This window comes from Salvia hispanica, chromosome 1 (genome assembly GCF_029641045.1).
Source record: "Salvia hispanica isolate PSC_SH4W2 chromosome 1, Shi_PSC_v1, whole genome shotgun sequence".
NCBI lineage: Eukaryota > Viridiplantae > Streptophyta > Magnoliopsida > Lamiales > Lamiaceae > Salvia > Salvia hispanica.
The window spans coordinates 3960281-3977661 of NC_142692.1; the positions used below are offsets into that span (position 1 = coordinate 3960281).

The window sequence follows — 17381 nt, forward strand, 5'->3', positions numbered from 1 at the left end:
ATGCATAACTCTCAGAAAAATATCATCACAGAGGAGCAAAGTTGCAAACCAGAGCCTCCAAACCATCAAGGGGTGGCTAAGTTCACAAAAAACCATCAAACACAGAGGAATCATAGTTGAGCATGCATAACTCTCACAAAAAATTCATCACAGTGAGCAAAGTTGCAATTCAGAGCATCCAAACCATCAATGGAGTGACCAAGTTCACAAAAAACCATCCAACATAGAAGAATCAAAGCTGAGCATGCATAACTCTCAGAAAAATATCATCACAGAGGAGCAAAGTTGCAAATCAGAGCCTCCAAACCATCAAGGGGTGGCTAAGTTCACAAAAAACCATCAAATACAGAGGAATCATAGTTGAGCATGCATAACTCTCACAAAAAATTCATCACAGAGAGCAAAGTTGCAATTCAGAGCATCCAAACCATCAATGGAGTGACCAAGTTCACAAAAAACCATCCAACACAGAAGAATCAAAGCTGAGCATGCATAACTCTCAGAAAAATATCATCACAGAGGAGCAAAGTTGCAAATCAGAGCCTCCAAACCATCAAGGGGTGGCTAAGTTCACAAAAAACCATCAAACACAGAGGAATCATAGTTGAGCATGCATAACTCTCACAAAAAATTCATCAAAGAGGAGCAAAGTTGCAATTCAGAGCATCCAAACCATCAAAGGAGTGTCTAAGTTCACAAAAAACCATCAAACACAGAAGAATCAAAGCTGAGCATGCATAACTCTTAGAAAAATTTCATCACAGAGGAGCAAAGTTGCAAATCAGAGCCTCCAAACCCACATAGGGGTGGCTAAGTTCACAAAAACCCAACCAACACAGCCAAGACAACAATAACCCTCAATCAATTCAACTGAAACAGCCTCCAAACCCTACACAGGGGATGGCTCAGAATTGAAAAAATACTCACAGATTAGAGGAGATCTTTCATGTCCGGCAACAAGATCAACAACATTGCTTTTTCATTCTCGGTGTACTCCACCTTTGATGAAGACTGTGGTGCTTGCGTTTCAGAGTCTTCATAGGGCTGGAACGGTGGTAGACGTTCAGATCCGGCAAAGCCCTCAGACGATGGCTGGGTTTCAGAGTCGTCATAGAGCTGGAACGGTGGTTGACGTTTAAACCCGTCAAAACCCTCAGACGGTGGCTGGGTTTCAGATCCGTCGAAGTATGCGGCCGGTGGGGGGAGCTCAGTTTCTTCGACGACCTCAGCCTCGTCAACGCTCCCAAACCGTCGTGGATTTCCCGATCGGTGGTAGCAATCGACCGCTCGTTCGATTTCCCACCGTGCAATGACTTCTGGTGGTGTATCAGGGACGATTAGGGTTCCGAGAGGTGTATCGAAAGATGGCAACGATTCAAACTCCGGGAAAGCATCCCATTCATCGGCCATGAGAAGCGAACGGTGGTGGAGTAATCGTCGGATTTAGATCGGCGATTACAATAGGAGCCGATTAGGGTTTTCGATTAGGAAGAGATAGAGACGAAAAGTGGAGTGAGAGAGATATCAAAGTCAAATGGGGGGGGGGGGTTTGGTGGGGTTGGGGGTTTTAATTTTTGGTTTTAGTTTTTGGTTTATTTTTGTGTATATAATGGCATTTGAGTGTAATTTTATTGAATAGTGGGGTAAAATTTTATGTGCAAATATGGTAAATTCTAAATGTTACTCCAAATGTGGGACGGACTTTTATGGCAAAATGTTACTACAAATCTGGGATGGAGGGAGTAAATAATTTCCTGCATATTTTTAATATTGAGTAATTGTTTGACTGCCTTTTATAAAATCGAAGAAAAATAATAAAGCGACTGACATCAGATGCGGCAAGATCGTCAGTTTAATTAATGCGCTTTTGTTGATAACGAAAACGCGATTTCATTTGGATTTTTTCCAGTTTCAGTTGCCCAATCATCAAACAAATCCACAAACAAAATCCTTGAAACAAAATCATTCGAATTGTGGGATCGCACCAAATTCAATCAGAATTCGTTGATATCGGAGTATTATTTCGTGATTTCCACTGAATCATGTCGTTCTCGTTCTTCAAGCAATCGAGGCCTAAAACACCACAGGAATTGGCGAAGGCGTTAAAGGATAGTCTCATGGCGATCGATAACATTACTGCAGCTGAAGTCAAATCCCTAGAAAAGGTAGAATCATGTTACAACTGTGCTTGAAGCTCCACAACATTTGATAATTTGTGATTTCTTAGCTCTATATTTTTGTTTGTGATTGGTTTGTTATAATTTTTGTCTTCATTGATGGTAATTTGACTGATAATGCAGTATTGAAAGTCAATTTAGTCAATTTTGGACCAGCATGAACTTCTTCTTCTTCTACTTCTTTTTTTTCCTTTTCTGATTTACTGTTTAGGCATTCGTGAGGAATTTGTGATCGTGTCATTGAACAAAAGGGAGCATTTGATCTTCATTTTATTAGTTTTAGGATAAGAATTCAGATTTCATTTTAATTTTGCAAGAATGTGTATACCAGTATTTTTCAGAATAAGAAGATTTCTAATTTTCTACTATTATACTGTTGTAGAAGAAAGTGAACAACCTGTGCCATCCTATCTTAGTTTGTTGCGCTCATATGTGTTTCTATTAAATAAGACATATCTCAACAATCATGCTCTGGTTATGTTGTGAGGATGCCAGTGAAAATTGTTCATATGGAAGTTCTAATCTTGATATAAGTGAAGCTATGGAGGCTGATGTTGTGTTTAATTATTTTATCAAGGGCTTTATCTGTCTTGTTTTCATGGCATTGTGTTGCTGGTATGTCATGTTATTAATATCTGACACGTCACAGGGCATGGAAGAAGTTGAGAAGAATATAATGACAATGAGGACTATGGTATCTGGGGATGGTGAAGTAGAACCAAGTGCTGATCAAATTACTCAGTTGGCTCTTGAAATCTGTAATGAAGATGCTATTTCTCTTCTTTTTCACAAGTTACCCATTTTGGGATGGGAAGTAAGTCATTATGTACCATTCAACAAAGCAATGTTGAAATGCATGCAGATCTGTTCATTCCAAAGCTTGACAAATATGTAAATCTCCACGCAGGCTAGGAAAAATTTAGTGCATTGTTGGTCTATATTGCTAAAGCAAAAGGTAGATTCTGTAAATTTCTGTGAACAATACATGGAGAAACATCTAGAGTTGCTTGACTTCCTTGTTGTTTGGTAAGTGCATATGTTCACACCTTGGGTTTGTATTCCTTTCTCCCGTTTTTAGCTATTATACAATAATTGTTTTCCTGTATGTACATTTTAGCCATGTCTTGTTATGTCAAGGTGTTGTTTGACAATATGCACTCTGACAGCTATGATAACAAGGAAATTGCTCTGACTTGTGGACATATGCTGAGAGAGTGCATCAAATTCCCTACTCTTTCGAAGTAAGAGACGCTTGCCATTCCAAGCTTTTCTATTCTTATAGAAGACCTTCCTCTAGCATGACAAGGAACTCTTATAGAGAATGTGTTGGAATAAGATTTCTAGAAGATCTTTTATCATGTTGCATCTCTTTGAGAGAATTCTATGGCACCCTTGTTTCAGATACATACTGGAATCTCCCTGCTTTGAGTTGTTCTTCAAATTCATAGAGCTACCTACTTTTGATGTTGCCTCTGATGCATTCTCCACATTTAAGGTAGATATTTTGTTTATTGATTCTTATGTCATTTGGGATCTAAAGTACTTTTGAGCTGTTACTTACAGTTAGATATAAACATTGCCAGGATCTGATGACTAAACATCCAACTGCAGTTTCTGAATACCTGACTACCCACTACAACGAGGTGTTGCTCAATCTCTGACTCTCTGTCTTTGTTACACCTGATAAACACATCTTGTCCTTTCTCATTACTATCCACACTTATTGGACTTACACCATTTCGATCCAATAAGAAGTGTAAGGTTGCTTGGTTCCATTTTATGCACAAAATATTTTCAAACTTCTTTAGGAGCTTCTGTGATACACTTATACTAACTAGTAAAAACTGAAATCATTGTTTCGTCTTACTTTTCACTCAAAATACCAATTTTATGTTTTTAGGTGGCACCATGCTCGAAAAAAATTTCAACACTACTTATCATTTCTCAATTTGGTATCTTTGTGGGACACATCAAATTATAATCTGCTTATCCAACCACAGTTTAAAGTAGACTCTGACTCCTACATATAATATGAAAAGTGTGATTAACTTCATAGGAAATAAACCAACCAAACATATTCTTATTTTGAAACTTGTAAAAATTTACAAAGAAAAAAAAAAGAAAGTTTATTCAAACTTGTTTTTTGTTTCCACAAAGAACCTAAACTTTGTAAAGGTCACTGGAAATTGTAGAAACTAAAAGCTGGGACTGAAGTGAAACCTTTCTACCCTTGAGAATATGAAAATTGTATACTTCTACTCTGGTATCCATTTCCAACGTCTAATTCATCATTCTACATGATTTTTTATTTTCAGTTCTTTGAGCAATATGAAAAGCTACTGACATCTGCTAACTACGTTACCAGAAGGCAATCTTTGAAGGTCAGTTTTTTCATATGTTGACCTGGCTTCTTTCTGCTATTACTAGCTTTGCATTTACATTTTACATTTAACGAACTTCAGCTCCTGTCCGATTTTCTTCTGGAATCTCCAAGTACTCATATAATGAAACGCTACATTGGTGAGGTTCGTCACTTAAAAATCATGATGACACTGCTGAAGGTATCATTCAATTCCTTATCTTCTTAATCTGAGGCTGTTTTTGAAATTTTTGTTTATATATCAATGGGTTGGACTTATTGTGGCATGAAAGAATGTGATCTGAATTTTTTTCACCATTGCCTATGATTTTCAAAAATAAAGGGAGCCTATATCTTCCAGCATGAGTATAACATTTTGAAATATGTGTTCTTGATTCTGTTTTGTGGAATATGCTATGAACCAACGAGGTATTACTCACACAGACTTTGATTCCATTTTGGGTTGATATTGTATATTTATCTCATTGTGCAATCTATGCAAGTTCAACTGTCCACATGTCCAGTGAGTCTTATCAAGTACCAATACTTATGTGGATAGATTGCTACCTCATTCTTTATTACAATCCTTTTTTTTATGCAGTACATGTTTCTTAAGTTGGATAAGAAGACAATAACATGTTGGAGAAAATTAAAATAAAAATATATCTGTAATTTTTTTGCTTTGTCGGATTAGAAGACAATAATATGTTGGAAAAAATTAAATAGAAATATGATCTGCATTTTTTTCTAATGAGATCTTTCTTTTGCAGGATTCCAGCAAAAATATCCAACTATCTGCATTTCATATTTTCAAGGTAATTAAAAGTTATACTCTCACATAAATATAGTTTACTCTGTTCGAAAAGTACATTTTTTATCTTGAGAAGCAGATAGAAGTATGAGATAGGTTCCTTCTAGTTTTTCTTATTTAAGATGGATTTAATACATTTTTGGGGTTTGACATATAATTAGTGGTAAATATGAACCCACCAAATCCCTGAGACGTTTTGGTCCCACAATACTCTTATAAGTTCAATTGTTTCTTTTTTTTTTTATGTGAGTGGAAGGGAAATTTGTTTGCCTAACATCCCGAGTATCTAATGGAAGAATATAAAGCTCTTTGATGCTCACTCGGTCAATTTTAAAGTGATTTCTTATCATAAAACAATCAGAGCTTGTTGCTCTGGTATTAACCACTTCTGCTCTCTTGGTGGGCTGGAGTGAGTTTATTCTGCTCATTCTCAGTTCTTGCGTGGGGTTGTTCATTTTGGCTAATAGAAGATTCCTTTCAATTTCTGATTTCATCTGCAGGTATTTGTGGCTAACCCAAACAAACCCCGAGACATAAAACTTATCCTGGCAAAAAACCACGAAAAGCTTTTAGCACTGCTTCAAAGTCTGTCTCCTGGCAAAGGTTTTATTTCGTTTCCAACTTCTCTCGACTATCCTCAGCCCAAGGCTAAAATCAAGCATTTGGTCTTGGTTAAGGCGTGTGTTCCTCAATTCATCGAATATGTTTGGGTCATTGCAGGTGCTGAAGATGATCAGTTTGAAGAGGAAAAGGAGCTAATAATCAAGGAAATCGATAGAGTGCATCGGCTTGCAGAAATCTGATCATAGGTACAGCTTCACGCTCTAACCATCTCCGTGCTCTGAGTTTCTTTAACTTGGGATCATGGTCTCCTTGTTTTAGAAGCTAGCATCTCTTAAACCATATGTAAAGTGAATCACAATGCAGTAGAGGATTTACGAACAAAGTGAGAAGCGATGAAACTGAGAACCCTAATATCTATTAGAGCGCTCTTCGTGTAGAAACCAAAGAGGCGTCAGATGCTGCGTGGCTGTACGAAGAGCAATGTTTTATAACCTTACATTTATTTTTTCTTTTGGCTGTCGGAATCGAGGTCAGTGACATGTAAGTTTGTTGTATCAGTTATCACAACCATTGCGAGTGGGACTTGCTCTACTGATGTTTGTCCATATTTTGCATATTCTTTTTTTTTAACTACTCTTTTCTTTGTTTGTTTTGTAATACAAGCAACGAGTTAAAAGTTGCTAAGTTATTGAAGAAATGTGTGAGCAACTTCTCTAGAGGCTTATTTCAGTGACAATTAATATAAAGCTTATTTTCTGTCACAACCTCAAATATTCTTCCACTTTGGTCATCACTCATCACTCGTCCACATATTTTTATCACGTCAATAACTAACTTATTTTTAACTGCCGCAATAGATTTAAATATCGTAACTCATTTTCAATACATCTACAGTCCTCTATAAAAATAATTTCATTTGTAGACTATATAAGTTTTAATGCTTAATTTTGGTAAAGTAAGTGAGAGAATGAAAAAAGAGCAAAAGTAGATAAGAGAATGAGAAAAAGTGGTGCAAAGATTCCCATAATATGGAAATGCGATGAGCCGATATAGTAGGTATTTGTTAAATATGGTGAGAGTTTCCCGACTTATGATGTAAATTAAAATCAAAGTGGTAAATTGTGCGTGTTGGGTCGTTATCCGGTCAATCTATTAACGGCCTAAGTCAATAAGGATAATCACGAACACGACTTGTTAAGAAAACTCCAAATTTAAACACGAATCTGATCCGTTAACGACCTAAGCCAATAAGGACAATCACGAACACGACTTGTTAAGAAAACTCCAAATTTAAACACGAAGCTGACACGAACCCGTTAACAACACGAACCACATTTCGTCAACACGACATGAACACGGTTAGAATCTGGTAACACGGTAAGAACCTAATAACTGTTCATGATTAACAAAAGTTAAAAACCTTGAATCTGGTAATTAAGTATCTAATTAAAAACCTAAAATTGAAAAGTGATTAGATGAGAGTCAATTTAAGTATTTAACAAATTCAGACTTCAAAAATCAAAATTCACATTTCACTCGCGTTGCTATCAGAACTCAAATTTTAAAATAATACTGTATAAAATTAATAATATTATAATAACAGGTAACCTGAACCCGACACGAAATTGTCGTGGTCTTAACAGGTCGATCCGATAAGAAAACAAACTTAATAAGCTTTGACTCAAACCCATTAATTTCATGCGGATTCGTGTTGAGTTATTGTGTCGTGCAAAAAATTATCAACCCTAATTAAAATGGCTTGAAATGAAACCCAATGGCCATGATCAAGTAGCATAGGACTCATTCAATCTTAACTAAATAGTAAGGAGCAGGAACGGAACCAAAAGTTTAAATAAACTGTTACTCAAGTGTAAACAATAATAATACTTATTATTATTAAAAAATTTATACTATAAAATATATTTACTATTATTATGAAATGTTAGATGGAAACTGATTTTTACGAGCAATTATTTATCAATTTTATATTTGAATATTCGTCACAATAAATTTAAATTTTTTTGAAATTAAGTTAGTTTTGAGAAAACTAATTAATTGTAATGATTTGATTTTAGTTATTACTACTACTTACTAGTGGAATTAAATTATGACTAAAGACTTTTATTTAGATAAATTAAAGTTTTATAAGTATGAATATGAGCCAAAAATGGCCTCAATATATTAAGTGATGACATTATTTAGTAATATGTTAAGTGATGACATTAATTAAAAAGCTCATTTGGCTATAATAGAGGAGTTAATGTAAAACTTATGGATCCAATTTTCCATCATCTCACTTATGGACAGAAAGAAAAGTAAGAGAGAAAATAATAATGAGTTCTTATTTTTCTTTCTATCCACTTTAACTATATATTATTATTTTTCTAAAACGAGGTATAAAAATGGAATAGCCTTTTTTTCGTGGAAGGAAGAAGTATAAATTTCTCTTCTATCAAGAGCATCACCAATCATTTACACTAAACTTAAACTTAAAATAATATTCTCTATCCACAGACTATTTTTACTCATAAAATTTGAAAAAGTATTTTAGGTTTGTTTTAGTGTAAACTAGATATAATGATTGCTTTTCATCCCGATAGAGCTTCAACAGAAGGAGACTGTCAAAAAATAATTGCTATTGGCGTGTAGAATGCATGGATTGACTAGGTTGATCGACGACCACGACCATGGCACATGATACCCAACGCACGGGCTCAACGGCATGTGTGGGCTCTACCCCATCTTAGTCCACCATAATTATTATATGTAAATTTATCGTACATTTTTATAAATCCACTTAGATTTTTCTATATAGAGATAATATTTTCTTCATTAACTTGGATTTTCTAGATATACTAGCTATAATTAAAAATATCAAACAGTTGTCAGTATATTTTTTAGGGCTATTTCAGTACTCCAAGAGCTCGTTTGGTTGGTCAGTTAGTGCTGCTAACTGACCCATTTTTTAAGCTATCCAATGTTTGGTTCGTTTGTTTCGGTAACTCTATGGCCCAAGTTTTGAACCAAGGCCCGGCGAAAAGAGCTTGTTTCTTGAGTTACCTAAACTTGGGGGTTCACCTCATTTACCATTTCTGCATCCCTGAATTACGCGCATCTGGAGATGAAATATCTCAAATAACCCCAACCTTCCCTATTTCCCCTTCAATCCTAATTGAGCTGTCTTCATTCTTCGCGAAGGAGAAGACAAGGGCGGCGCTTCCCTATTTCCCCTTCAATTCACAATACGAAACCAAATTGAGTGTCTTCCTTCTTCGCAACGGAGAAGACAAGGGCGGCTTCCCTATTTCCTCTTCAATTCACCATACGAAACCAACGCAAGTCTCTTCCTTATTCGCGTCGGAGAAGACAAGGGCGGCCATATTAGAATTTGTTGTGCTCAAAACGCAGAATTTAAGGAACAAGACCACATTTGACACTCATTCCTTTTACTCTCTTTTTTTTATATTTCATTCTTATTTTCATTATTTTATATTATAAATAAAAAAAATATTATATAATGCAAGTATCAGTTACAACTTAGAGTCATCATTACAGAAATAAAATTATCATTTCAAATATATGTTATCCTCTTTTTTATTACTTGCATTGTTAATTATTTTATATAATTGACGTTTTTTCATTAAATTAAGCATATGTTTTTTCATTCAATTATAAATGGAGTGAACAATTAATTATGATGAATAAGGTTTTGGATGATAAAATTGTAAACACAAAAAATTTTATGGGCAAAAATGTTTTTTCCCTATGTCGGTTTTGCTAAATGGGAAATCAAATGGGAAACCAAACAAGGACATCAATTTTTGTAACTAGAGAAATGATTTACAGTTTCTTGGACAACACCATTTCTTAAGAAATTGTATATGATGAACCAAACTCATGTTTGAATGCTGCTGGGTTAAGTTACTTTAACATTTTTGAAGGTATAATGCAAAACCGGTTCGACCAGTCGTCGGTTTCCAGCCGAACCGGTCAGCTCAAGCGGTTCCAAATGGCTTGAAAGTCTACTGGTTTAAATGCACAAACCGGACCGGACTAGGCACCGATTCGTAACCGAACTGATCCGACCGACCGGTCCAAACCGATTTTTAAAACACTGAACCAAACAGCACCTTAGTCTATTTGAAACAAATCCCCAAATATGTTTCTAACTAACCAACAGAACAAACCCCATCCAAAACTCAAAATCACAAAACACAACAAGTATTGATTAGTTTCACATGCACATTTATTTGAATAAGTTCCTTCAATTTATTAGTACTAATTTGCATAGTCTAGCATAATTTTTCAGACATCCAATTTTATTTAACAAAGATTAGATATTAGAACAAAGATAGTATATGAATTATGCACTTATAGTTTATTTCAAGTTCACTTAAAACATGTTCTATTTATAATTGGTCGATGAAGCAACATATTTTCTAGAATCCTCTATAACTAATACTTCCACATTTCATGAAATAATGTTCATATTTGACCGACACAAGTTTTAAGAAACGTAAAGGAAATTAGATGGAAAAAGTTAGTTTAGTGTAGGTCCCACTTTTATATGTACTCCTTCCATCCCCAAAGAATATGCACTTTAAGTTTGGCACGAGTTTTAATATAAAATTGGTAAAATAAGAAAGAGAAATAAAACGTAATTAAAGTATTGTTAGTGGAGAATGAGTCTCACCTCATTAGAGATAAAAGACTTTCCAAAATTAGAAAGTGCATATTTTGTGAGCCAGACTAAAAAGGAAAGAGTGCATATTCTTGTGGACGGAGGGAGTATTAGTTTTAGAATATAAGTGTAATAAAGTAGTACTCCTCCCGTCCTAAGGAAGATGACCCTTTTCTTGGGCGGCACGAGAATTTATGCAACTTTATTTTGTGTGTAAAGTGGAGAGAGTAAAGTAAGAGAGAGGAAATGAAGTAGAAAAAAAATTATTTTCATTTTTAGTAATGAGTCATCTTGATTGAGACAAACTAAATAGGAAAGTGGATCTCTTCAATGGGACCGAAAGAGCAGTAGTTGAGTAAGGGTGAATGTGGACAATCCAAAATTCAAATGTGGACAATATTTTATGGAATATTAATAGTACATAAATTCTAGATTTAATTTATTGATGGCTGCTTATTTTCTAAAGGAGACAGTTAATCTACCTTAACTGATTGTTGAAACTTTTACTCCAGCAATCGTGGCAAGACGCGTCGGAAACTTATGGTATATTTGTTAAAATAAATTATGTGTAGGAAAATAATATTCTCAGATAAGTGGAAGAAGAAAGAGGATTCTTGAGTGCAGATTTTGATCCAATGAACAAAATATTCAGTAATTGTGGATTCGCATATCATTGTCCATTAATACTCCTATATGCTTTTTCCCGTAGAAGGAGGACTAATATGGATTATTCAATAATAATAATCTTTTATTTTTATTATTTAAAAAAAACTATCTAAAAACAATTGATTAACAATATAATTTGTAAAGATTGTGAGCATTGTACAGAAAAATGGAATAAAATAGATAGCCTAATTAATGATTATTAAAGATCAAATTCAATCATTAACCAATTCAACCCTTTGTACTAATAGTATTCGTAGAAGCTAAAATTGCTCATGATTGTACAATTTATTCAGTGATAGTACTCCATTATAAGCGTATTCTGATGGAGTAAATTATTTGCTTCATAAATTTCTGAGGAATATAAAATAGAGGGGCAGAGAAATTGTGAAAACCTTATTCACACATTCAAGTTGGGGCAATATTTTGTTCGAGTAGACAACCAATCTGTAATATCAGCCACATATACACAAGTGCAGCAACGTTACCATTTTTCATAGTTTTCCAATTCAACAAAAGCAAAACACTTTTATCTAAAACACATCAACTCGGTTTACGCAGTAGGAATTAGACCGTGGCCTCAGTTGTCTTGTTTCAGCATCCGCAGAATGGTAAGGAACAAGTTGAGAACGTCGAGGTAAAGGGTGACTGACGCCCAGATGTACTCGTCGTATGTGAAGCGCTTGATCAGGTTATCGGTGTCATAGACAATGTATCCCGAGAAGATTATGGCACTGATGGCGCTGTAGACAGCCATAGATGTAGATCCCAGTGGGTATACCATCTGCATTTACCACAGTAGAATAGAGTTAAAACAGCTAATCCAAGATGTGAATGGAGAGAGAGACGGAGAGAGAAAGAGTACCTGGATAAAACCAGTCAAGACCAAGATGAAAAGGCTAGTAAACAAGATTGGTCCCAGAAAGCTGAAGTCTTTTCCTTTCTTAGCAGCCCAGAAGGTGTAGCCCGTCAATGCTGAAACTACAGCCGAGGTCAATATCAAGGCTTCGAGCACTAATCTTCCTGTATACAATGGCGAAGAGGGAAAACAATTAGACAAACAAAACACCCTATGTCAAACTCGGATTTAATGGTAAGTCACTAACCTTCAGTGTTAGCACAGCTCACTCCAACAGTTAGACTCATGGAAGCAGTGAAGAGCCCGAGGAACACCATGTTCAAAGGATGCTTCTGCCTATAGATGTGGAGTGGCCACAACACTGCCATACAGATTAAATGTCTGTTAGCAACAAAATATGCGTAGCTAACACTTTGTAATGTAGATGTATCAAGATACTCTCAAGTGCAACCTAAAATTTAGTTGAGCTAATCCGAATTCTCAACTAAACCTTATGTTAACTCCTTACTCATTCTACCAAACTTCAAAAATCCAGCAAATTGACATTGGTACAGAATATCATGATTTTTCCCACAGGTGCAGGACAAACCATTACTTGTTACTGTGTATTTATAATATAAATTCTCTAAATAGGATAATAATCGAAAATTTTAATGCAAACCACATCATATACATCATATATACCCAATTGATCAGACAGACCTAAAGGAATGACAAAATTCAGATGATATCTACATATGCACCAATAAATCAGCTGCAGATCTGGAAATTTATACCTAGCTATTAATTCAATTCGATTCGATTGGCGCAAAAGTTTGTTGAATACAAGGTGTAATCATAAGAGTTTAAAATTGAAATCACAAATATAATCAATTCACAAACACCGCACAAAAATAATCAATCGCCACGGAACGAATCAGTAGTTGCGTAATTAAAATCGACCGCACTCACAGATGAAGGGCGTGAAGACGAGGAAAAGCAGGAAGCCAGAATTCTCGCGAAGGAGGTCGTTGATCGGCACGTAGAGAACCGTGGCGGCGGTGACTGCGGTTGTGACGAGGATCTGCGCCGCCAGTATGCCGTAGACCTTGCGTATGAATCCCCATCGCAGCTGATTCTCGCCGTGGCCGATTCCAGGGTAGAGGCGTTCCCCGGACTCGATGTCGATGTCTCCGACCTTGACGTCATCGGCGGTGCTGACGCTGGCGTAGGCGTGCATCTTTCAGATCTGGGGGCGGCGGTGGTGGGTGGGGACGACGGTTGGATAATTCTCCTCCGTCTTTTTCTCTCTCTAGAAATATCTCGTGGTTGCAAATGGGATGCGATGCGCCTATTTATATTATCTCGGTCGTCGGTTTGTTGACGTTGACGCGTTAAATGTGGTTAAATTACTTAAATATACAAAATTATCTTCTCTTCGCATGTGTATCTTTTTAGCGAAAATCATTAAAAATTAATGTCAATATTTACAAGATTAAATTACTACTAATATATTAACAAATCAAAGTTCGTGTGAATCTAAAAGTGATTTGCTATAAAAAAATTCAAATTTCTTCTCTCTATTTTTCATTGCTAATCATTATCATTATCACTATCATTATCATTATCATTACTCTCTCCGTCTCACATTTGGAGTCACTTATTGTTATGGCTCGGATTTTAAAAAAGAGTTGAAATGTGTAATAAATAAAGTGAGATGGTGGAATGTGTAATAAATAAAGTGAGATGGTAGAGTGTGTAATAAATGAAGTAAGGTGGTGGTGTTGGTTGAAGGTGAATCTCTTTTGACTTTAGATTTTTATTTTGATTTATTTTAATGTAGATAATGGCATTTTTATGTAATTTTGATGAAGAATGGGGTAAAATTGTAAGACCAAATATGAAAAATTCTAAAAGTAACTCTAAAACTGGGACGGACTTTTATGACAAAAAGTGACTCTTAATCTGGGTCGGATAAAGTATTATTATAAAGCAAATTGAAATTAATAACTGTACACATAGATATCAAGTAACCAGTCATACACAGACTACAAGAATGAGGCAAGTTCCACAATAAACTCCACTTGTTTCTCTTTTATCTTCGTTACATAATTATCACTTTCAAACTAAACATCAAGATATTGCTGTTCCAACATCAAGACACAGTCAAGATGAAGGAAGAGGGCTAATGAGCTAGTGCAGCACCAAAATGCCTACATCCATTCAAACTCGACTCGTTTACATCCAATATAAAACGTATTTCTGAGACATTTTGTCTATAAAACAATGCCAATCTGCATTTGTCACCTATCAAAATGTCGAGAAAATAAATCAACCGGGTAGATTGTACAAAAACAATATAACATCCGAGGCAAGTGAACTACTGCACTGTAGAGAAAATGGTGCTGCAATCATATCTCTGAGAATTGAGATGGTTTCTAGTAGAAACATGTAACCCTGAAGCAAAATATCCAAAAATTAACCACATAAACTATGAGAGGGTAGGCTGAATAATGTGAAAATGTACAATACTACATAATTGCAAAACTCAGAACAAAGATGGACATGTTGAAAACTTACATGTAGAGATAAAAGGGATTTATCCAGGCCAGGATGCAGAAAATTGGTTCATCAACTTGCCAGTTGTTGGTCTCCCATGTTCTTGTTCGCAACACAGAAATATTCCAAAAGAAAATGCATAGCCAGAAAGCATACATTTGTCATCTTTTCGTCAGTATCACCTGGATTTTAGTCCAGAATATACAATCTTCACATCTTGAGCTAAGATTATAGCTCAGGAGCTTAAGTATAAGCTTGACTTGACTGCGAGACCGTCTGGTTGAACATAGATAGATCTATGTTCTCATGAAAGGGCTGACTGGCCGATAAGAGATGATACGGGAGATCCATGTATATGTTCGTCTGCGCATGGTATAAGCCCATCTGATTGTGAGACTGGCTCGTTGAGCAGAGACTGTTGATCGGTTCCTTCTACAATTTTCAATAACAATGTTTGCACATGGTGAGAATTGACTCTGCAAAGTGCATGCACCAGAGAATAGCAAATATTTTCCCTGAGCAGATAACCCATCTCCACCATATAGTGAAAAACAAATAAAGCATCATCTAGTTTATAAGCTCCGCAGAGACATTCAATGAGTTTCTCAAAAGTTGGCATCTTTGGTTTGACTCGACTTTTAATCATATACTGTAACCACTTGTTCATTTCAGCAATTTGTCCTTGTTTGCTCAGCCCATATACGATTGGACTCAGAGCGTCACTCCCAGGATTAAAGCCCTTCTCGGACATGTCTAACCATATTCTTTTGGCTTCCTTTACATATCCATCATCACAGAGGGTTTCTATCAATGAGACTAATGAGGCAGATGAAGCCTCAAAACCCTGCTTCAGAAGTTCGTCTAAAAAGTACATAGCCTCTGATGTATTCCCTTGCTTAGCATAGCCTCGAATCATGGAATTAAATGTCATGGAATCCCTAATAATATCCTTCTTATTCATCTCCTCAAACAGTACTCGAGCTTCTTCCGCTCTACTGTTAATGCATAGACCATGTATCCTGGTGTTAAAACTTATTGTGGTCTCCGGTAAACCTTTGCCAAGCATCTCATTATGAAGCTTCTCAGCTTCATCAACATAACCATTCCGGAACAAACCATTAACAAAAACATTGTATGTAAACTCTTTAGGAATAATCCCACCTTGAATCATCTCAAACCACAGTCGCCATGCACCTTGTACATCCTTGTTTTGACAAAGATTGTCAATCAAAGTCGTGTACATGGCTCTATTAGGAAAATAACCCCTTTTCTTCAACTCATTAAAGATATGTACCCCTTCATTAGTCATTTCCCCTCTGCAAAATCTTATAACCTCATGATAAGTGTAAATATCGGGGTAACAATTGTTTACAATCATCTTGCGCATAACAGCTGATACTTCACTATACTTACGATTCTTCCCAAGAGCAGATATCAGGTTATCGAAAACAACTTTAACCGGAACATGCCCAGCCTTCAACACCTGGTGAAGAAGTTCATACCCTTTCAAAACATTATTTTCCAAACAAAACGCCTGAATCAAGAATCCCATGGTATTCACATCTGAGGCAACACCATATTTCACCATATCATCGTGCAACTTCCAAACAGCATCAGCTCTTCCCATTCTCACCGAGCAAGACAAAGCCCAATTCCATGTTTCCAAAGACACACAGTAACCAATCTTCTTCAACCGCTCAAAAACATTAAGCAATTGATCAATCGACTCATTTTCACAGAGGGACCTTGCATACAACTCTAGAAACCAAGGCTCTACCTCAAACTCCCCATCATCAAGAAAATTTTTCGCAACATCTTTAGCCTCGACGAGCTTACCAAACATCTCATTACACAAAATGGGGTCAAATGAGAAACCATCTAGTGACCTAAGCCATAAATAAAACTGCAGTGACAGAAACAAATCACTCTGCTGTCTCAAAATCTCACTGCAAACACTAGGATCCGTAAAACTGACCATTGGAAAATCACTTAAAATCGTGGTCTTCCATTTAGGACGCGTCCGGATAACATTCCAAACCTCCTTTGCAATCTCACTAACATTCGTTACTCGATTTTCAGCAAGCTTTTGACCTAGATTTGGAGGCTTTCCCATTAATTCCTCAGAAATTGCATTTGCCCCACTAATTCCAAGTATTCGATCCTCAATTGAGTTTCTATGATTATGCAACACATCTTCAGAATTTGATGTAGATTTGTCAGTGCAGAGGTTTCGATTTCGGATTTGGGGTGTGATGGTGTGAGATGAAGTAGGGTTTTGGCGGCGGCCTAAATATGAAAACAATGATGAAATTCTAGCCATGACAATCCTACATTTAATCTGCTAACAACTGGATGATCAGAATATGCAAAGAGAATTCCGGATTGAAACGAACAATAATTTAGTATACAAAAACAAGGATTCAGCTAGGAAAAAAAAATCTAGAAAACGTGAAGAGAGCTATTGAGATCTCTATAGGCTACATCAATGGAAAGAAAAAGTTAAATTGATTCAAGGGATACTTACAGTTATGACGAACAGATTGGATAATTTGCAGTAGATGAAGTGAATTTGGAATCCCTGGAATTTGATACAGTATTTTTTCTTAAACACGAATATAAAAGATTACATTTTCATTTTTAAAAAACACACAAATAAAGATCACCATGATATTATGTCACTCTAATTATAGCATTTTTCAAAAGTGTTAATGATAATTTTCAACTTCCCC

At 35.9% G+C, this 17381-nt stretch overlaps 3 protein-coding genes across 7 annotated transcripts; 1 reads left to right on the plus strand and 2 right to left on the minus strand.

The window, feature by feature from the left end:
- The first annotated feature begins 1897 nt into the window (after positions 1 to 1897).
- On the plus strand, positions 1898 to 6627 carry LOC125218138 (Mo25 family protein). 4 transcript variants are annotated; one of them, XM_089056756.1, is made up of 12 exons: positions 1898 to 2165; positions 2827 to 2991; positions 3085 to 3203; positions 3344 to 3418; positions 3579 to 3672; positions 3761 to 3820; positions 4493 to 4558; positions 4640 to 4738; positions 5307 to 5351; positions 5848 to 5950; positions 6068 to 6156; positions 6230 to 6627. In XM_089056756.1, exons 1-11 carry the CDS (start codon positions 2043 to 2045, stop codon positions 6148 to 6150), a joined length of 1032 nt encoding a protein of 343 aa, XP_088912882.1. In that variant the 5' UTR covers positions 1898 to 2042; the 3' UTR covers positions 6151 to 6156; positions 6230 to 6627. The 4 variants fall into 4 exon arrangements, with proteins under 4 accessions (XP_088912882.1, XP_088912906.1, XP_088912931.1 ...); XM_089056780.1 differs by having other exon boundaries at positions 6233 to 6627; XM_089056805.1 differs by having other exon boundaries at positions 6275 to 6627.
- Positions 6628 to 11640: 5013 nt separating this feature from the next.
- Positions 11641 to 13421, minus strand: LOC148933124 (BI1-like protein). The gene is made up of 4 exons (XM_089066260.1): positions 13066 to 13421; positions 12362 to 12475; positions 12121 to 12278; positions 11641 to 12039 (listed from the first exon to the last, which is right to left on the minus strand). Exons 1-4 carry the CDS (start codon positions 13331 to 13333, stop codon positions 11836 to 11838), a joined length of 744 nt encoding a protein of 247 aa, XP_088922386.1. The 5' UTR covers positions 13334 to 13421; the 3' UTR covers positions 11641 to 11835.
- Positions 13422 to 14159: 738 nt separating this feature from the next.
- LOC125217821 (Tetratricopeptide repeat (TPR)-like superfamily protein) lies at positions 14160 to 17370 on the minus strand. Of its 2 annotated transcripts, none has more exons than XM_089063358.1 (3): positions 17177 to 17370; positions 14674 to 16938; positions 14160 to 14550 (listed from the first exon to the last, which is right to left on the minus strand). In XM_089063358.1, the coding sequence occupies exon 2, from the start codon at positions 16763 to 16765 to the stop codon at positions 14957 to 14959; it is 1809 nt and encodes a 602-aa protein (XP_088919484.1). In that variant the 5' UTR covers positions 16766 to 16938; positions 17177 to 17370; the 3' UTR covers positions 14160 to 14550; positions 14674 to 14956. The 2 variants fall into 2 exon arrangements, with proteins under 2 accessions (XP_088919484.1, XP_047975317.2); XM_048119360.2 differs by having other exon boundaries at positions 14674 to 16990.
- Positions 17371 to 17381: the final 11 nt, after the last annotated feature.